Source organism: Alnus glutinosa, chromosome 3, assembly GCF_958979055.1.
Source record: "Alnus glutinosa chromosome 3, dhAlnGlut1.1, whole genome shotgun sequence".
Classification (NCBI taxonomy): domain Eukaryota; kingdom Viridiplantae; phylum Streptophyta; class Magnoliopsida; order Fagales; family Betulaceae; genus Alnus; species Alnus glutinosa.
The window spans coordinates 23,263,216-23,285,607 of record NC_084888.1 but is presented as its reverse complement, the minus strand read 5'-3'; the positions used below and the strand labels follow the sequence as shown (position 1 = coordinate 23,285,607).

Sequence of the window (22,392 nt, the reverse complement as noted above, 5' to 3'; positions counted from 1 at the left end):
TTGCAATGTGAAACAGGTAGTGGGCATTGCAAAGCTGGGTTATGAGCCGTTTCTCTAAGGTCAACCAGATATTGTAAGTATATTTACTTACCGAGGATGATACTACTTTTAAATACTTTAATGTTTTAAATGTTTTAAGGTTTAGTAAGCATTTTTGCTTTCCAAGAAAAATAATAGATTTTTAATTGATCTTCCAAACATGATATGATGGTTTAAATTTGTTATGATGATATGTTGTCATAATATATAACTTATGATTACTTTCGATGAATTTAATTGTGTTGAGATATGCTTTGATAAATGATTTATACGTATTTGCATTGGTTTATAAATGATGATGAATGCTTGTTGAAATGTGTTAAAGTTAAAATGTAAATGGTTGCATGAGCATGAAAATAAGGCAAGTAACGATTTTATGGCATGCATCACGAACATGTACATGATCACACGATATGAATTAAATAGATAAATGGATTAAAAGGAAATAAAGCATAGTTAAGGCTAGTACGCCTGTACTTGAGCATTCAAATGGGTCAAGACGAGTAGGGTGAAAGTCCCAGGTATGGAGCCAGTCCTACCCGTCTATACTTGAGCATTTGCATGGATCAAGATGAGCAAGGTAAAAGTCCTTGGTATGGAGCAAGTCTTAGCCGTTTGTACTTGAGCATTCACAAGGCATGTGATAATGAAAGAAAAGAATGAATGTACACGTGGCATAGTGTTTATGGATATTTTATATGATATGAATTATCAGAGATTTCATGTTAGATGTATTAGTATGTATATAAGTTTGAAATGAATAGAGCATATGCATACAATTATATCTGGTTGCACATGATGTTTTATGGATTCTTGCTTGACATGACTATATGCTAGTGTTTCGCAGAAGTTTCAAAATACATGTATATGCGTATAGCTGAGTTATATAATGTATAAAGTGTTATGACTTAGACTGTGGACTCATATATCTGCCTATGTAATTATCCCATTATCGCATAGATCGGTTGTTGATGCCAGTAATGGGGACTATGACGAGGATCCTGCATACTTGGGCTTGTATGATTGAGGTCTTTGGGTGCTGGTTATTTTGGGTTAGACTATTTTGTTAATTTATAGAAGGACTGAGACTGATGTGACTATTGGACACACTCATGATGTATATTGGCTTTTGTCGCTTGTGACACTTTTGTATATTTTTTTGTATGTAGTTGGTGATACAATGTTAAATCTTTAAAAGATAGATTTGTATGTCAACTCTGTGTGTTATGTATTGTTATGATATATTTAGATGTTTCCACTTCAATGTATTATCTCTGATGTGATATGCTTATGTTACGAGAAGTTATTAGGTATGCATAGGTTATTGCGATGATTAAGAAAAAAAAGAAAGAAAAATTTATTGAAATCGGGTCGTCACAAATAACATGCGTACACAAACCCGAGGTAAGTAAACATTTCCTCTTGCTTGTGGGTCCTCATGCACTATACCGTCTTGAGGTTGTCCACAAAGAAGATTCTAACTAAATCATCAATAGAAAGTCTCTTGCGTCGGTTCCCATACCGAATCATCTATGAAACTAGTGCTAATTATAAAATAACACATGTTTTACATATGAAAAGATACAAGCATAAGTTCACGACTTAATGAATAATAATATACATGAATTAAATGTTATCAAAAGGTTTTCAAATTACAAGCAATAAGATTCTTAGTTTAAAGATCATGTGACATGATGATGCAATATATATATATAATCACATGTTTATCTTAAAATAAGTGATAATTAAGATAAGCATGTCAAAGTTTAACTCCATATGATCTATCCAAGCCTTTAACCCATTCTTGGTAGGCTTGGCGATATCCTGATGGACTTGTAGTACAATACAGGTGCCACAGATATTGCTGCATACCGACATACTAGCAGTCCAACCGAGTCCGACATCAGGTGGCCCACGATACTAGCAAAGCCTTTATGGTGGCCAATCCTTTCATGGTGCGCCTGCCATAAAGAATCATTGGATCCAAGACCAAACAATAAAAATAATTCTCTTTAACCTTAAGGCCACCCCGTATAATAGTAAGCACATGGTCGTTATCTTTCATGTACTGGTGTATCATGTCATACGATGCAATTTTTCACAGTCGTTTACATGTATGCATTTACAAACTCATATTTTCATCTTTCGTTAATCATTAATTATTTTTACAAAGTGGAGTCCACATCATTCTAAAATATATTTCATGGAGTTGAAAGCATGTACATTTGATACATAAAATAATCATGTCGTGAAGAATTGAAATAACATGTATCTGTGTGAGTTTTACTCATTTGGGTCATGGGATTCCACCGCGCCATCCACCAAACCTTCACTAACCTCCAAATCTGTGAATCTTGTCTTGTTTTTTGAGTGCATGGTTTTCATGATGTCAATTATTTGGGGTATTATAGAAATCAACTTGGAATGAGAATGGAACGATACTCTCTGATATAGCTTTTACTTTTCAACAGAGGCATGTTCGAACAATGAGCTTCACGGTTTGATTTGCAGCCTCAAAAACTAACTTTTTACTAAAATTTTCCTAGTGTTTTCACTTTATTTTTCATTCCACTTACTTAGGAACTTAATTCAACTAAGCATTTTAATTATTTCTTAGGTGTTATAGACCTAGCCGTATGACTTTGCTCACCAAACATTTCCTTTAGACAACTCATGATATTTGCTGTGAGTGAAACATCCTACATTTGATGGTGGATCACATTTGTTACAGAGACCAAAATGTAGCACTTGATCATCTTATTGGACTTTTGCTAGTGCTTGTATCGCTGCTTGTCCTCTTGAGATGCTTCCAAAGTGGAAGATCAGGGCAGGGTTGAGACATCACATATTTGTGCCCTTTAGTCATGAGCACAATGTCCAAACTACGTTTCCAGTCAACTTATTTTGATTCAAGATAGTTGCAAGAGGGCTACAAGAAGGCATTTTAATATGAAATATTTAAACAAGAACACATTCAAGCCATATACATTTTGTAAAAAAAGAAATATAATATGAAAACCCAAAAGAAAACATAACATATTTAAAATGCAACGACAACCTAGTCATTTAACTTATATCCCTCGGCAGTGCGGATAATATTAATTACTTAACTAGGCGAGAACTATTCTCATCATTAATTCCATCTAGTTATCTCATACCAAACATTAACAATTTTTCGCTCTTCCCTTAGCCTTTAAGTCTAAGATGACAAAGCTTCAACAGTGAAGAGTATCACTTTAAACTTATTAAAGTGTATACCACTGTCATCCTTGAGTAACTCTACTGCTAAGTGGTCATTCTCGATGTAATCACATCTTATCTATTCCAAGGAAGTCTATTTTTGTAAACGGTAAAGTAAAACAATATCCGGCAGTGAAGAAAGACTTTGTGGTCAATGCAAGGTGCTTTACTTTACATTACTATTGTAACATCCCAGTCTCATATTGGGAAGATATGAATAGCTCGCATAGAGTGAGTGGTTTATAAAGGTACTCATGGGTGTTAAGTCCTACATTGTCTAGTTACTAGGAGAAACTGGGATTTATAAAGGATTTTAAGAAAGCTTCAAATTGACTAATCCTTCTGGGGTGATAGCGTAGATGTGGCTAGCGTTTTTTCCCGAATCCTTACAACTATAGACCAACAATAGAGACCGTGATACTCGACTCTTGAATTCCTCTCCTACTTGATGTGCTCGTCAATCTTCAGGTGAGGCTTCCAACTTGGAAGGTGGCACTCTCTTTTAGACTTAGTTTATTTTTGGGGAGGCTTTCAACAACTCTTTCCTTACACGAATAAGTTGAGGCTAGCAGCGAGGTGGGTAGTTAATGAGCGAATTTCATTCCTAATGAATGTGATTATTTAATAAATCACCGGTTAAATAAAAGAAGATATATTTTTGTAACTAAAAGAAATGCTAATGACCTAATTAAAATGTAACTTGAACGTCTTTTAATGTCTTTCATTTCTAGTAAGTAAACAAAGTGCTCCCAACTACGACTATTCTTTCATTATTTCATTTTTTTTTTCTCTGTATTTTTTTTTGTTTTTTTTTTAACACGTACCCCCTCAAACAACCGCCCAATTGATAATGTCTCCTCAAACTTTAAATTTTTACAATGTCCCCCCAACTACCAAAAATTTTCATTTTTCTCCCCAATGAAGAAAATACCCTTAATAAAAAAAAACTAAAAAATAAATACATAAAAAACCAAGGGTAGCCAAATTTAAAAATTATAAGAAAAATTAAAAAGTTTTTCGTTTTTTTAAGAAAATAAAAAATTTTGTTATTTTAAAAGAAATATTGAATTTATTGGGATATTTTTGTTTTATTGAAAAAATTGTAAGGTCATTTGCTTTTTTACTGGTCTTGGGGTACATTGACAATGTTTTGGTTAGGGGTGGGCACGGGGCAGGTCAAGGGCAGATTTCCGCCCTTTTTACCTTCGCCCCGCACCCTTGAGGGTTAAGAATTTATCATCCGCATTCCGCATAAGGGGAATCCGCAGTAGGGTGGGTTCATACGAGGCTGGGGGGATGCAGGGTAAAGGTGCGGGTTTAGCGGGGCAAGGCGGGTTTGGGCGAAGAAGAGGAAGATGAAGAGAGATTTGCTCTCGACATTCGAGAATCCCATAGACAGCCAAGCGAATGAGAGATCTCGACCAACGACAAGGCCAAGCGAATGAGAGATTCTTCGATCCCGACCGGTGACCAGTACCTATCATTACCAAAATGAAGAGAAGAGGATAGAGGATGGGGACAGGCTGCAGCGCTTGGGTTAAAGGGTAGTGAAAAAATAAAATAATGACTTCCAACAACCAAGTGTGTGTTTGTGTGCAACAAAATATCTTAAATGCGAAAAAATAGAAGAGACAAGATATTTGTTGACGAAGTGAAAACTTTGTGAAGAGAAAAACCACTCCGGGGCAGCCAAACCTAGGAAATCCACTATCCAAAGACAAAGCAAGTTACAAAGCACTTGTACTCACAAAACTCATCGCAGTAGTCATACCTTTAACTATAACACGAAGCTCATCGTGAACGTTTCCCAACCAAGTCTCCTACTTGAAGGGGTCTTTGATGGAATCCTTTACCTTAGGGCCGACCCCTAAGATAGACTTCACACGAACAAAGTAGTGCACACCGGCAACGGCTTGAGAGCTAGCGGATCTTCAATTCTCCCTAAATACCCTCTCAAAGCTAAGAGAATTCAATACCAAATTTTGTACAAAACACATGCCTAGAGAGCTCTATTTATAGGCTTTAGAAAACCTAATTCTACTCAAAATCGAAGTCCTATGGGCGGCGTCCGGATGGCAAGCAAAGGGCGTTTGAAGGTCAACTGTTTCCGCGTCTGAAAAGGAATTCCAAAATTTATCGAATTTCTGGCGGCTGTCCAGATGCTACTCTCTTTCCGTCTGGACGTTCAAGTTGCAGAATTTTTTTCTTAGCTTTCCAACGGCACTAATTTCGTCTCAATCCGATACTCGAGCAGAGAGTTATGATAAAAACACTGAGACGTGTGCAAAAATCTTCCTGGAAACCTGAAAAGCGTCTGGATGGTGTTGCCATTCCGTTCGGACAGTTGCTGTTTCCCGATCCGTGTCTGAACATGAAATCCAATTTCTACTCGGACTCTGAATAGCTTGACCTAGCGTCCGAACGGTGTAGCTCGGTCGTCTGGACAGCTACAACGGCGGAAGCTTCTTAACACTATGGGGCGTCCGTTTAAAGGCCTGTCCGGACGGTTGCACCGGAACCGTCTGTTTTAACTTAGAAACTGTATTGAATTTTCATGGACATCTTCTAGAAACTTGTGACCATACACATAACATGAAATGGGATACTGCCCATATTACTTGAAGACTTTGAATAGAACTGATAATCCTGTTAAAAAGCAACCGTTACATAAAGTGTTTTTGTCAACCAGAATGTTGCCAATATAAATTACTAACAGGTAAGAACTAGGAAGAAAAGAATGAAAAAAATGAAGAGGGAAGGCGCTAGGGTTATGAACTTTTGCAGGTAAGGGTTTTTTTGTTTTATAATTTTCTTCATGCGGGGTGGGGTGGGTCCCCGAGGTTTTAAAAAACCCCAATTCGCAACCCGCCCCACCCCGCATGGGTCTACCGTTTTTGGACCCGTACCCATAAAAAAACAACTAAAAACCAGAATTTTCGAGGCGGGGCGAGGAGGGGGACACAGGGTGGGGCGGGTCCACGGGTTTTTTTCCACCCCTAGTTTTGGTAGTTTGAGGATATTGTCCCAATTGAAAGTTTGAGAAGACATTATGAATTAAGTGGTAGTTTGAAGGGGCATGTGAATTTTTTTTTTTTTAGTTGGTAGTTTGAAAAATATGTGGACTTTTTTTTTTTTTTTTTCCTAGTGAGCCAATTCCCTTCTCTATATATATTTTTGGAATTTTTCTTTATGTCAAAATATTATATATTATGTCTTCACATTTCACAGCAATCCAAAACTCAGAGGAACTAAAATATATTAAAAAAAATAAAAGAAAAGAAAATAAAAAAGAGCGTGAGAGGAGCTAAACCCAACCAACGAACCCTTCAGTGTATTAACTGATATATATTATTCTTGATTCAAAAACTTCAAGGCAGACTCAGCCTGAGCATCTCTCTCACTGTAAGTTTTGTCCTTCACTTCTTTCTCTCTTCCTTATTTTACACTCCTGCCATTCGTTTGATTCTCTTTTTCTTTTTATCCTCTGCTTGTTTTTGGTGATGGAAAAGTATCTTATCCCCATTTTTCAATTTTTCGGGACTCATGAAAACAGAAATCCCTTGTAAATTTCGTTTTTCGAAAACCAAAAGATCCAAATTTTTATTTTCTTTTTCTTCTCGATTTTCTTGGCCGCCAAACAGGATTCTACTCTTATTCTTGAGCAATTGATTGGAAACGGTGTGAACTTATCTGGGCTATGTAAAAATAAAAAGAATAATTGTAAAGTTGTCTTATCGGTACTTGTGGAGTTGTCCTATATCATTCGTATAGCATAGTGGGACTTATTATACTACGGAGAAGATGTAATTTTGTTTGTCACCACTAATACCAGAGAAAATTCTAGTTTTGTGAAGTTGATCTATATTTAAGAGTTGGGTTTTGAAGCTTGGTAGCTCTATTTTAAAATGGTAGCAACTAACATGATTGGTTTTCTGGTGTGGCAACTGTTTGATGAAATGCCTCAATGAAGAGGAAACTTACATTCCCGTGGAAGTTTTTATTTCTTATGTTTTATATTTTAATACTTGTGATCGTTTTTGGGTGTTTTGGCAATTGCTTTGAAGTTGAGGTGATAGGTATTTACAATGGAGACGGAAGAGGATGAGGTGAAGAAGACGCAGTTGGTTGATGCCCGAGCAAGAAACATCAGTCACAATGTCCGGTGCACTGAATGTGGGAGTCAATCCATTGAAGATTCACAAGCGGACATCGCAATTCTTCTTAGGAAGGTACTGTGCTTACTTTAGATGATTATTGGGTACATGGAAGTTGTCTAACCAGTTTCAGTGATCTGGGCTGATACTATACTTGGTGTTATATAGTCACAAAGGATTTTATTTTGGCTAATATTCTAGTTGTAATCAAAGTTGTGAATTTTTTGAATTCAAGTTGGGACATTTGATGGTCTAGTTTTGGGGTAAGGTGCGAATGGAGCACTTGTCAATTTCTTTAAGTTGATACTACCATATAATGCATATGAACACACTGAACTGTTGGAGTGACAAGCTTTATGTGACAGGCACAAATTTTTCTTTCTTTCTGGCTCTTAATTTTTGCCACATTCTGATTTTGATCAACCTTCGTGGATCGCTAGTTCAGATGTCTAGGGCTTGGAATAAGCCTTTTACTAGAATCAAGGTTTCCATCATTTATTACCATAAACAACAGTTCCTTTTCACAGTGATCTCAACCTTGCGTCAACAATTGGATTTCTTTTGTTTCATGAAGAAAGTACTTTTTTTTTTTCATGATCAAATGGTGAGCTTTTGGGGCCATGGTTTTCTTTGACAAATAGAGCTTAAAAGTACAATGGATGAGGATTCCTATAAAGAATAAGATTTCAGTTTGTATACTAGGTATTAATTCTAGGGTAAGTTTATTTCAATGTAAAATGTTTTTTGAGAGAAGATATCTTTCGGGAGAAAATAACTGATTTTCCATTGTCTGGTTGGAACTCTAAAAATAATGTTGAAAACATTTTTAGTTGTTTGGTTTGTATCGAAAATTGGTATCCGCTGCCTCACCGGAAACCGTCGGAAACTGACCAAAAACCATTGGATTCCATGGCAGAGAACTCAAAACAATAACCCCCCCATCCCATGGGAATTTCACTTAGGAAAAAGAAAAAAAGAAAAACCACAAAGAAAGTGTGGAAGGATGTCTTTGTGGCTGGTTGGGGGAGAGGGGAAGGAGAGGACATCTTACACTTCTCAGAAGCTTAAGATGTTTTACACTCCGCAGTGCTCCACTGTACCGTTGATTGCAAATCACTTTCCATTGACCAATAGCTTCCGTCCAAACCAAATATTCAGAAATGGCGGAATATATTTTACATCTAAACAAATGGAGTAATAGTTTCCAGTTTAGTTTTTTGTATGGAAAAAGTTAAAGTATCTTAAAGAAAACTACTTTTGTTACATGAATTATTGTGGTTTCTTTGTACTCTTCTGATAGTTTTTCAATGAGTAGGTTTGAAAATGAAAAATTTGCAACCTGCATTCTAATAATGCTTCCAGTACAGTTAATTCGCGATGAGATTCAAGCTGGGAAATCGGACAAAGAGATTTTTAAAAAGCTTGAGCAGGATTTTGGGGAGACAGTATTATATGCCCCAAAGTTTGATCTGCAGACTGCAGGCTTGTGGCTATCTCCGGTCAGTCTAAGGGCCTAAAACCACCATAATAAAGTAATTCTTAAACTGTAAATTGTACAGAAGTTAACATATTGGGCTTTTTTGGAACAGCTTCTAGTTGCAGGTGCTGCTGCAGGAGTATGGGCTTACAAAAAGCATAGGCAGAAGACCAATGTTCACATCATGGCTTTGGACCTTGTTAGAGGTGTTGCATTGACCCCAAAAGAGAAGGAAACAATGCTTGATCTCCTCACACCTCCTCCTTCACAGGGAACTACTCCCTCCTGGTGGAGGAGATGGCGAGGTTTATGATATGTCTTGCTAATTCCATGGTTTCTTGTTTGTCTTAGTTGGTTTGAAACTAAGATGGCAATTTGAAAACTGTGGTTAGACCACGATTTGCAAAAACTGAGAATCAACTTGTTGGAGAGTTTGTTTCCCTGGATCTGGAGTTGGTTATAATAAAGAAGTATGATTGCCTGTACAGTGTTGCACTGCATAAGTTTTGGCTCTGTACATTAATTTTTTTATTTTTTATTTTGGATGACTTTGTACATTGAGAGATGGCTTATTATTTTATGTCATGATTTAAAATATCTTATTCTTATCATGTTTGAAATATCTGATCTTATGTTTTTCTTTTTCCAGCATTCTTGTCTAATTGGACTGAATGGATTACTCTTATCCAATTTTTATTTTATATCATGATTTAAAAATATCTTATTCTTATCATGTCTGAAATATTGCTTGCTGATCATCATTTTTTTTTTTTTTATTCCAGCATTCTTGTCTAATTGGACTGAATGGATTACTCTTATTCAATTTTTGTGAGTAAGATGAGATTACATTAAAACAAAGAAAAATTGCTAAATTGGTCCATGTGGTTTGAGGTTGTGACAACTAACTCGTAGTTTCCAAAGTTTCAAATTGCTGTAGTTTGAGGTTGTAACAAAGAAGCCCCTCCGTACAAATTTCAACCATTTTTTTTTTTTCTACAGGGTCATCTTAAAATTATAAATTACTCTAAAAATTAATTTTTTAAAAAATATAAAGGGTTGGTTCTAGGTGGCCGACCATCCAACAGCTATGGGGTGGTTTGGCCGCCTTTAGGCTGGTCAAAGGAGGTGGCGGTTGAACCAGCCCAATGCCCTAGGGTTGTTCAGTAAGCTCCAAATTCGAATTTGCTTCTCTTTTTCATTGAGAACCGGAGGGAGAGCAGAGAGTGAGAGGAGAAAGGAGAGGGGCATGGTCATGTTCATGGATTTTGGGTCTTTTTGTTGCTGGACCACCTAGGCATGCTCGCATATGCCTTCTTTGACGAGAAGGCCTAGCTCGAGATTGCAAAGAGACAGGCCCACAACCAAAAATCCCACTCCTTATTCCCTCCACAGTGCTCGGTAGTTGCTGCCTCAAGCTGTGGAGAAAAGGTCGCGCCATCATGTTGGGGGTGGCCAAACAACCCCTAGGCTTTTAGGAGTGGTCAGCCACCTAGCGCTAATCTTTTTATCTTTTTATCTTTTTTTTTTTAAAAAAAAAAATTCTTTTAAAAAAGTTTTTAGGATAAATATGTAATTTTATAAATTACCTTGTTGGAAAAATGGAATTTGTATAGAGGAAGTTATTTGTTATAATCTCAAACCACAATGAGTTTTTTTGTCACTTTTGAAACGCTAGAGTGTTATTTGTCGTAACTTACACATGGACTAATTTAGTAATTTTCCCTTAAAGCGATAAAGAAACAAAAATACACAAAGAAAGCGTAGGGGTTCCCAACAATCATCCTAGTACCGTCCATGTAGCATTAAAATTTTAACATAGAAATGCTACAATGAGCCGAAGAATTGGTTTCGTCGAACAGTCTCTTGGCTCATAGACCAAGAAAATGGTTGTTGGAAATGACAGTTCATGAAACTGTCCAAAGGTTGGGCAGCATGGAGGAACATGTGACAACATTAAGAGAACTTGATTGCTACAATGATGTGAAGATCGTACTGAAATCAATTGGACTAGATCTATTGAATATTATAACACCCCGAAAAATAAACCTCTTTTTAAAATACAAGTGGATTTTAAAACAAAGTGTATTAATTGTATTTCTCTATAATGTTCTTGTGATTTTTCTTAGAAAAAAGAAAAAGGATTGATCCAAGGGTCTTAGAAACCTTAGGGATCGATCCCAAATTTAAAGGGATTGATCATAACATATCAAAAACTTGTTTTTGAGCACCCAAAATCCTAAAAGCTCGACTTTCAGTTCCTATAAGACCCCTATAAGACCCTACAAATCTTAAGAGAAATTGTTTGCATAACTTTTCCACCTCCATTAGTTTTAGATAGAAAGAAGAACCTTAAACTTAGGTTTTCTTTCAACCCCAAAGGAAGAAACCTATCTCTTTCAATTATTTTTCAAGGTAAAATCCAAAAACCTTCAATCTTCATTGTTTTCTTTGCGTAATTCCTATCTATCTACACAGTTTGATTGCTTAGATTATGGGTTGAAGTTGGGTAGTTTTTGAAAGAAAAACTATCATTTCATATGGTTTTCAAAAGAGATATCCATTATTTTATCTGTTGTCTTGTGATTTGTTTTACAAAATAAAAAAAATAATTTCATGTAATTTTATGCATGGTTAAGATTTGTGGATTGATTTTACAAGCATGAGTTTGGATCGAATAAATATTTTACACAGCCACACACACATTGTCTTTTATATGAATTGTATTGTAAAGTTTTATGGTAACCAAGGTAATACCTTTAATGATTTTGTATTAAATGTGGAACCTTGATACCTAGATGTGTTCTTGATTATTTTTTGGAGTTGTCAGACTCTTAGGGACATTTAGATTTGGTTAGATTGATTGCTATGGGCTTAGAAGGACCCAAAATAGGTACTGGATTTGGCTTGGATCGATCCTTGCCCAAACATGATCAATACTGGCCTAGACAGGATCGATCCCCATAGTCCAAAATGCTTAAATTAGGGTTTCTTAATTGCGTTTTTGGTTTCTATGTGTGTTTTAGGGTTTGTTCTTAGTTTTTGGCCGATATTAGTATTTGAATTTGCATAACGAGAAGTTAGATCTTTCGGTATGTTTGAGATTCGATATGAGCAATTGAGATAAGTAAACTCACTTTGAAAGTATATACAATTATTTTTGCATGAGATTGTAAATGAAAACTATGTTGTAAAATCAAAGAAAATAACAAAACAATATAAAGAGATTGCAATATGTGAAACTAGTTCTTTAGGAACTATGTATGATTATTTTCTATTATTGTGTGTCTTTACATACAACTCAATACTCCCTTTCATAGACATGGAATCATAATGGGAGGTTAAGGAATATGAAAAGGTAGTACATGAATTAAAAGGCTACATCAATGTATTACATGAATGTTATGGAATTTTAAAAGATGTGTAGAATTCCAAGAGATGGAATTAAATGGTCATCCACCAAATGCATGAATGCATTCATAACACTCCCCCTTGGATGACCATACACTACGAATATGCCTCGTTAAAACCTTGCCAAGGAAAATCCAGTGGAAAAAAACTCGTGGCGAAGGAAAAAGAGTACATTATTCTTGTGTGTCATCATATGCTTTAGGACTGTCTCATTAAAATCTTACAAAGGAAAACCCAATGGGAAAAACCTTAGTGAAGGAAAAAGAGTACAATCAGCATAATCTTTTTACTCCCCCTCATTAGCACGACAAACTTCAATTGTTTGTGATGAAAGATCTTTGAGTTGTTGCATTCCAATGTTATTTACCAACTTCTTAAATGTTGCAGTTTGTAATGTTTTGGTAAATAAATCTGTCAAATTGTCACTTAATCGTATCTGCTCAATATCAATGTCACCACTCTTCTGGAGTTCACGTGTATAAAAGAATTTCGGTGAAATGTGTTTTGTTCTATCACCTTTAATATATCCTCCCCTGATCTGTGTGATACAAGCACCATTATATTTATATAATATTGTCGGACTATATTTGATTATGGATAAACCACACTTTTCTCGAATGTGTTGAATTACTGATCTTAGCCATATGCATTTCCGACTTGCTTCATGAATTGCAATAATCTTTAAGTGATTTGAAGAAGTAGCAACAAGTGTTTTCTTGACAGATCTACATGAAATAACAGTACTTCCTTGTCCTTTCATACCACACCTGTAACATTTATCTTCATAGTTCTTTGTAGGTTTATTCTGTAAACCTTTGTTTTCATTTTGTTTCGCCTCAATGTGGTTCCACTTCTAATGGAAATGAGCATTTCTTTCGTAAGAATTATGAGTGCATTTCTAATGACCTTTATAATTTTTCTTTTCTACCACGTCAATGTCCACGACCACGACCACAGTTTCCTTTATTGCCATGAAATGAGGTTCTATTTGCTTTAGAAAATGGTGTAAAACCCGTTGGACGAGATTGATGATTTTTCATTAATAACTTGTTTTGCTCAGCCACTATAAGACAAGATATTAATTCACAATTTCTTGTGAAATTATGCTTTCAGTATTGCTGTTGCAGGAGCACATTCGAGGCATGAAATATGGTTTATATCATATTTCACCATAATGAGCTTTTTAGGAGGATAATTGTCTTCTGGTGCTTGTATCTCTCCCTTAAATTATTCCACAAGGTTAAGGAATCTTTTACTGTAAGGTACTCATTTATGATGGTGAAGAAAAATCATTGCTTTAGCACAATCCTACTGGGATGCTTGATTTTCATTCTTAATAGTATTTCTAAGATTCATAACATCAATATTCATAGCATTATAATGATAACATTTTAGTTCATATTAATCTCACATGGATCATAAGATTCATATGTTATAATATGATTCTTAAAACACTAAAAATTTGTAAGCATATGTTAGAATGTTAATTAACAAAATAGATAATAAGATTACTGAATCTTAAAGAGACTTACGATGAATTAAGAATATCCCACGGATAGCTTTTGATGTTGAAGATCAAAAGAACACAACAACTGGCTAGAGCTTCGTGCTGATAACTGATGTGCAAATTATAATACTCGCAAGCGCACGAATCGTTTGCAATATAGTGTGTGCAAGTGCGAGGTCGAATCCACAGGAAAATGGTCAAATATTGGTGTCTTGTTTAATCAACTTCATTTTAACCTATTCCAAAGGTTTGAGGATTGATTCAACAACAAAAGACTAAATAAAAGAGATGAAATGAAATATGCAAATTAAAAGGAACTAAGGCTAAGGAATCTACCAAACCAAATCCAACAACTCACACTCTTGGTTTCCACTTGAACACCCAAAGAACATTAAGCTTTGGATGTCATTCAAGTGTCTTAACCACAAACTCTAGAACCATTAAATGAATCCAACTCAAAGATAAATCACAAAGAGTACCCATTTGAAATCAAATCATCCAATGTATCCATTCAATGAACAAATCATAATGGATATCATCATTCAAATCGATAAAACAATGTATCCATCGGTTGAAACACAATAAATGTCCTATATCTACTAAAAACCACATTCATTGCAAAAGATAAAGCATTTAAATGAATGGAACTTGAACAACAAATATGATATATCATCAAATGTGCAAGTAGTATAACAAGAGTGTGAGTGTCATTAATGGAAAGGTTTCATCATCAACCTTAGTTGAGGTTACTAGCCTTCCATGACTAAGAACACCACAAGAAAATGAAGAACAAACATGGAAATAAAAGAAAAGCTTTACAAAGAGAAAGTGTCTAAGAACAAAAGCTACTGGAATACACTACAAAATGCACGAAATTAAACCTATCTACTGTTCTCTGAACTCTCCAACAAGGAGGCATGGCTATGGCTTTTATAGAAGGAAATTAGGGCTAGAAACCCATGTAAAATGACTCCTCTAGCCCCCTCTAGGGTTCTTCTCTTGCTAGAGACAACCAAGAACACGAAACCAGCGTGTTCTGCTACGAAAATCAGAGGGAGAACTGCTTTTTGTCATGGAGAAGCTCCTGATTGGGTGTTCTGGCTCGCTTCTGCAAAAGTAAGTTCTGGGAAATTTCGATCGATCGATTAATATTCGATCGATCGACTTCGGGCAAAAATCGATCGATCGAATTTAAGTTCGATCGATCGAGTTCTTCAGAACTTCCGAATTTTCCAAGCAATTCCTTATGAATTTTTCCATTCCTCACTTATTGACCTACAAAACATAAAAATACGAAAACTAACCAAAGCATCAGAAAATAACAAGACTAAAGGTCTAACTAATGTAAATCAAGGGGTCCAAATACACAATATTTGGCACTCATCAATAACGTGTTATAAAATCAAAGAAAATAACAAAACAATATAAAGAGATTGCAATATGTGAAACTAGTTCTTTAGGAACTATGTATGATTATTCTCTATTGTTAGCTCTATGGCGTCAATCCGATTATATTGCAAATATTTTGATGATAACAAATTATATCTTGTTGCTCTAATGTATTTACTTCAAGTATGATAGTTGCAAGAAACATTCGAGCACACATTCTCAAAGGACCAAAAAGAATCAAAGGCATTTGGAATTCAAAGCAAGAAGCCCTTAAGCACTGAAGAACTCAAGATTGAAGAATCCGTATTTTATTAGGGTATTCTTGTAAAGCTCCTATATGATTGAACTTCTGAGTCTCCTTACTCTAGAATGACCTTAGGACCCTTCATACATTGCATACATGAGTTTTTGAAAATCTGATTTCATTTTTGGAAAATTAGCTAATAATAATCCTTGTCTTTGAAAATCATATTTCATCTTTGGAAAATTAGCTAACAATAATTCTTGTCTTTGAAAATCAGATTTCATCTTTGGAAAATTAGCTAACAATTTCTGACTTTGAAAATCTGGTTGCAAATTTGAAAAGTTAGCTAGCAACAATTTCTGACTTTGAAAATGTGATTGCAACTTGGAAAATTAGCTAGCAAAATTCAAATTCTCTCCAACGTTCATATTCTTGCTAGACCTATAAATACATGACCTTGGTTCTCATTTTTATATCATTCAGTCAAGTGAGAAACAAACAAGCTTAGAGCTCAAAGCATTCTTTCATTTCATATATTCAAATTCATTTGAGCCATTCAAGTTCAATTCATACAAGAGTTCTAGTGAGAGAGATATTGTTGTAAAAGCTTTATTTGTATATCCTTCTCAAAAAGGAGAATTGTCATTGTGAGAGAAATCTCAAACCCGATCCACAATCAATTGAATCAAGAGGGTTGGTGTGACCCTTGTGAGGTGTGAAGGAGATTTTCCACCTTGTGAAGAAGAGTAGTGTACTCTTGAAGTGTAAAGGTTTTAACTCCACCTGCAAGGAGTTTGGTTTAGTGGATTGAAATCTCAAGTGGTGTGCTTGGGGAGTGGACGTAGGTCAGGTGGACCGAACCACGATAAATCGCTGAGTTTGAATCTCTCTCTTTATCTCTTTATTATTCCAATATTTATATTCTCTGCATTATACTGCATTTTATATTGTTCTAAATTCTTAATTCAGTACAATTTTTATTAAAAGAAAAGTTTGCCATCAACCCTATTCACCCCCCTCTAGGGTTGATTATCTGGGTAACATCTATTATTGTGTATCTTTACATACAACTCAATACTCCCTTTTATAGACATGGAATCATAATGGGAGGTTAAGGAATATGAAAGGGTAATACATAAATTAAAAGGCTACATCAATGTATTACATGAATGTTATGGAATTCTAAAAGATGACATGAATGTATAGAATTCCAAGAGATGGAACTAAATGGTCATCCATCAAATGCATGAATGCATTCATAACAAACTAGAGATTTTCTTAAAGAATGAAATAATATGATTTTTCAACATGATGTTAGTCTTTATTATATTTCAACATGTTTTATTTATTGTTAGTTTTTGATTGGCTGCATTCTATTGACAAAATCACTATCATGTAATGTTGTTGCTTTCACAGGGATGCCGTATGTTTCAGAGTCTTCAGATATTCAGAGTATTAGTTTGTAATTGGCTGCATTCTGTTGGACAAAATCACTTCCATGTAATGATGCTTTTAAATAGGGATTCAGTTATTTTCAGAGTCTTCATATTCAGAGTTATACTTCTAGAAGATTTTGCACAGATTCCAAGTCAGGGAAATCGGATCCCTTGCATCCGTTCGGAAGACGTGATATTCCATTCGGACGCTCAACTTATCCAAGCATCATCCGTCCAGACGACGAGAACTTTCCGTCCAGACCTTCCTTTGTGTCGAGAACCTTTGAACTGTTCCTAGTTGCATCTAACCGGATGTCTCAGCAACACGGTCGGACGCCTTTCAGTGTTCGACAAGGAAAAGGGCTTCGTTCCAAAACACATTTATAGGAAGACAACTACAAACGTTCGGATGATGTGTGTTCCCGTCCTGACGTTATCCTTGATAAGGCAAGTTATGCATACAAAGTTCAACTATCCAGACTATAGTATCCATGGTCCGGACGCGCAAGCCTTAATATGGAAATAGTGTGCCACAGAAATTCAACCGTCCGGACATCAGTCTTCATGGTTTGGACGCTCAAGCCTTAATATGGAAATTGATTGCAGCTGAAGTGCAACTGTCCAGACGCTAGGGCAACACTATCCAGATGCAGCTCTATTCAGGAAAGAATTTCAAGCGAATTTGTAAAGCCGATCGCACAGTTGTCTGTCAGGAAGCCCTCAGCTACCAAACGGACGCCGCCTAGGAAATTCAAGTTAGACGTGAATTTGGATTCCTATAGCCTATAAATAGAGGCCCCTAGGCATGTTGTTTGTAAGAATTTGGTAGTGTTTAGAGAGTTTATTTTTAGAGTTACTGTGCTGATCCTCTCACTTTCAAGCCGTTGCAAAGTGCTATTGCTGTGCTAAATTGAAGTCTATCTTAGGGGTTGACCCTAAGGTAAAGGATTCCATTGAAGACCCCTTCGAGTAGGTGACTTGGTTGGGAGGTGTTCGTGTTTGGTTACACGTCAGAGTGCTAGATACGATCGCTGCATCGGGTATGTCAGTGTTATTTTCTATGTACTAGCTTTGTCTTCTGAATAGTGGATATCATGGGATTGGTTGCCCCGGAGTGGTTTTTCTCTTAATTGAGTTTCCACTTCGTCAACAAAATATCTGTCTCTTTATTTTTTGCATTGTGATATTTTGTTGCACACTATTTCACACACTTGATAAATTAGAAATCCTATAATTTTCAAAGAGTTTATTTCTTTGATATGGAAAGAGCTTTATTTTGACAGTTGCAGTGTCACAAGCTTCAAGAAGGCTACTTCATAAATTCAAGGAAGATTTTGTGTAGATTCCAACTCAGAGAAGTCGGATCCCAAGCTTTCGTTCGGATGGCCCAGTATAATGTCCGAATGCTCATTAGTCAGCAACATCCATTCGGACGACATGGTTATTCCGTCCAGACTCCCATCAGTGTCTAGAAGTTTTGAACAGTTCAAGGTTACATCCATCCAGACGTCTCAGCAACACATTCGGACGCTCTTCAAAATTCCAGAAGAATCTAGTGTTCAAGTGCATCCGTCTGGATGACATGGCAATACCATCCGGACGCCTTTCGGTGTTCGACAAGTAAAAGGATTTCCTTCGCAGACACATATATGGGAAGACAGTTGCAACCGTCTGGACGATAGATCTACACTGTCCGGACGCTATCCTTGATAAGGCAAGACGTGGAGAAGAATTGCAACCGTCCGGGCGTTAGGGCAACACTGTCCTGACACTAGTCCTTGTTATGAAAATTACGTGTAGCTGAAGTGCAACCGTCCGGACGCTAGGGCAATAACGTCTAGACGCGACCCTATTCAGGAAAGAATATCAGCGAATTTGGAAAGCCGGTTGCACAGTTGGTCGTCCAGACGCTCTCAGCTACCGTCCGGATGCCGCCTAGAGAAAATTGATTTAGACTCGATTTAGGTCTTCTGTAACCTATAAATAGAGGCCTCAAGGCATGTATTATGTACAGAATTCGGTATTGAATTCTCTATAGCTTAGAAAGGGTGTTTAGGGAGATTTGAAGATCTGTTAGCTCTCTAGCTGTTGCCGGTGTGTGATTTGATCAGCTGTGAAGTCTATCTTAGGGAGGAGCCCTAAGGTAAATGATTATTCCATTGAAGACCCCTTCAGGTAGGAGACCTGGTTGGGAGGCGTTTGCATTGGGTTATGCGTTAGAGTTTAAGGTATGATCACTGCATCAAGGGTGTGCGAGTGCTACTGCTTTGTAACTAGTTTTGTCTTCTGAATAGTAGATATCCTGGGTTTGACTGCCCCGAAGTGGTTTTTCTTTTAACTGAGTTTCCACTTCGTCAACAAAATATTTGTCTCCTTTAAATTCCGCATTTAATATTTTCTTGCACACTGTTCACACACACAGTTAATTAGAAGTCATATTTTATTTTCATTTACTAATCATGTTTTATCAATAGACAGTTATGAAAATGTTAAAAGGTATGTAGATGAGATTTACGAGTACCCTAAATAAGAGTTGGTATGAGATTTATAGATTACTCGATGACGGGCATTCGTTATTAATTATGATTACCCTAAAGGGGGAGTCAGTATGCATTACGGATAACTCGGTGGCAAGTTTTTCGATTGGTGTTGGTACACGTAATTACTCGGTGATGGATTTTCAGCATGAGCTACCGTTACCTTATTATGGGTACTGGTATATTTTGACGGTAAAGCTGGTATGTTTATGGTGCCTTGTGGTGAAGGTATCAGTATGTTATGGATCACCTATAATAGGTATCTAATATGATATGTTAACCTCCACTGTACGAGGGTTAATGTACAGGTATGTTACGGTGTCTCATGTACTAACATGTTATGGATTACCTGTAATAGGGTTCCAGTATGATAAGAAACCTCCACCGTATGAGGGTTAATATACATGTATGATGATGCAATAAGATGAGGATATAGAGAATGACATGTAAAAAAAAAAATTATGTTTTAAATTCAAACATTTTTATGACTCAAAGAGAAATTGTCATGAATCATGCCCTGTTTTATAAAATTGTTAGTTTGCATTCTCCATCAAACATTTTTTAAACACTTTGTAAAAATCTTCTAAAGAGCATGGTGTCATGGAAAGTCATTTTGAGTCTATTGTAAGGGCTTATTTCATGGTTTTCTTCTATTTGATATTTACGTAAAGTTGTGAATTTATGCAGTTGCTTTTCCACCTATAAAACATTCATCTGTTTTACAGTTTAGCATGTGCTAGTGCAAGATTACAATTAGAGGTCTTTCTCGAGGCTTGCGTTGGGAAGTGAGGCCCTCGTAGAGGCAGTGTTATTGTATTTTTAGTTAGTCATATTTCTGTAAGCTTAATTATGACTAGACAGTTGTTATTTCTGTTTAGACACTTTGGTTTTGTAATTATTGGTAAGCGATACTATTAAGGTATTAATGTACATCTCAGATCATTATTTTTTTCCTCATTCTGTTATTTTATTCACACTAAAATATTCATTATAGGATAGTGTTCTTAGTTAATTACATGTTAATTAATTTTGGAAGCACTATCAATTACTCTCCAAGTTAATTATTGGGGTAATTACCTTTTCCCCCCATGAACTTCCAAAAAATGCGCGATGCCCCCATAAACTACCAACTCGACCAAAATAGAGCATTCAACTAACAAAGACAACCCTTTTCCCCCCATCCGTCAGTCAAAGGGGTTAAAACAAACGGTCAACGGGTCACGTGACCGTCACACGCCGTTTTATCCTCATTTTCTTCCTCTTTCCCCCCCATGAACTACCATCGTCTTCCTCTTTCCCCCTCATAAACTACCACTATCTTCCAACATGCCCTCATGTAAAACAGCACATGACCCGTTGACTGTTTCTTTTAACCCCTCTAAATGACGGAAGGGAGGCAAATGGTTGTCTTTGGTAGTTGAATACTCTATTTTGGTCGAGTTGGTAGTTCATGAGGGCATCGCGCATTTTTTGGTAGTTCATTGGGGGAAAATGTAATTACCCCTTAATTATTCTGACTAATTAATTATGTGGGTGTTACAGATGGTATCACGACATTTGGCTCTAAAGACCGTAGAGTTGACCTGAGCTTAGCTTTTGAACTGAGTAGGTTTAGAAGTGCAAAATAGATGACTTCTAATTTATCGTGTGTGTGTGCACAATGTGTAACAAAATATTATAAATGCGAAATTTAAATGACACAAATATTTTGTTAACGAAGTGAAAACTCAATGAAGAAAAAAACCAATATAGGGCAACCAAACCCAAGAAATCCACTATCAGAAGACAAAGCTAGTACATAGACAGTAAGACTCACATATCTATATGCAATGATTGTATCTAGCCTTCTAACACGTAACCCAACGCGAACGCCTTCCAACCAAGTCTCCTACTTGAATGGGTCTTCGATGGATTCCTTTACCTTAGGGAACCTCTCTAAGATAGACTTCAAGAATGAGCACATCAATAGCACAACGGCAACCCTTGGAGAGCTAGCAGATCTTCACAATATCTACCTAAACACCTTCTCTAAGTACAGAAGAATTCAATACTGAATTCATGCAAATTACATTCCAAGAGGCCTCTATTTATAGGCAAGAAGACATAAAATCAAGTCTGTCTTTGATTTCTCTAGGCAGCGTCTGGACGCAAGCTGAGGCCTTCCGGACGGACAACTGTGCAACTAGCTTTCTATAAAGCACTGAAAATCTTTCATGAAAAAGGCCGCGTCCGGAAGGTGTTGCCCTAGCGTCCGAACGGTTGCACCTCTACTGCACGCAATTACCATAATAAGGACTAGCGTCCGGACAGTGGTGCCCTAACGTCTGGATGGTTGCAATTCTTCTCCACATCTTGCCTTATCAAGGATGGTGTTTGAACAATGTAGACTTGTCATCCGAATGGACGCAGCTGTCTTCCCATATCCGTGTCTGCAAAGGAAAACCTAATTCTCCTCAAACTCTGACTGGTGTCCAGAAAATACTTCCATGTCGCCAGAACGGATGCACTTGAAAGATGGATTCTTCTTGAACTCTGAAGAGCGTTCAGACATGTTGCCACGACGTCGGGACAGATGCAACCTTGAATTGTTCGAAGCTTCTAGACACTGATGGGAGTCCGGATGGTATTGCCACGTCGTTCAGACGAATGTTGTTGACTGACGAGCGTCCAGACGCTTTACTTGGCCGTCCGGACGGAATCAAAGGATCCGACTTTTTTGAGTTGGAATCTGCACAGAATCTTTCTAGAATTTCTAAAATAGCCTTCTTAAAGTTTGTGACACTGTAACTTGTCATAATAAGGCTCTTTCATATCAAGGAAATAAACTCTGAATATCTAAAGACTCTGAAATATATGGCATCCTTATTAAAGGAGCAACAATACATAATAGTGATTTTGTCAACAGAATGTAGTCAATCATAAACTAACAAACTCTCCCTTTGGCCATTTTGGGACAAAAAT

The 22,392-nt window shown here is 36.5% G+C and overlaps 1 protein-coding gene across 1 annotated transcript; it reads left to right on the top strand.

Moving 5' to 3' along the window:
* The first annotated feature begins 6,533 nt into the window (after positions 1-6,533).
* LOC133864200 (cytochrome c-type biogenesis CcmH-like mitochondrial protein) lies at positions 6,534-9,518 on the top strand. Its single transcript, XM_062300466.1, has 4 exons — positions 6,534-6,681; positions 7,344-7,508; positions 8,801-8,932; positions 9,023-9,518. The coding sequence occupies exons 2-4, from the start codon at positions 7,365-7,367 to the stop codon at positions 9,221-9,223; spliced, it is 477 nt and encodes a 158-aa protein (XP_062156450.1). The 5' UTR covers positions 6,534-6,681; positions 7,344-7,364; the 3' UTR covers positions 9,224-9,518.
* The last annotated feature ends 12,874 nt before the right edge of the window (positions 9,519-22,392 follow it).

Bases quoted from the DNA above. Each gene is read 5' to 3' on its own strand.
- LOC133864200 (XM_062300466.1), top strand. From the start codon at position 7,365: ATGGAGACGGAAGAGGATGAGGTGAAGAAGACGCAGTTGGTTGATGCC. The intron at 7,509-8,800 runs GTACTGTGCTTA...CTTCCAGTACAG, and splicing joins TCGCAATTCTTCTTAGGAAG to TTAATTCGCGATGAGATTCA. The intron at 8,933-9,022 runs GTCAGTCTAAGG...TTTTTGGAACAG, and splicing joins CAGGCTTGTGGCTATCTCCG to CTTCTAGTTGCAGGTGCTGC.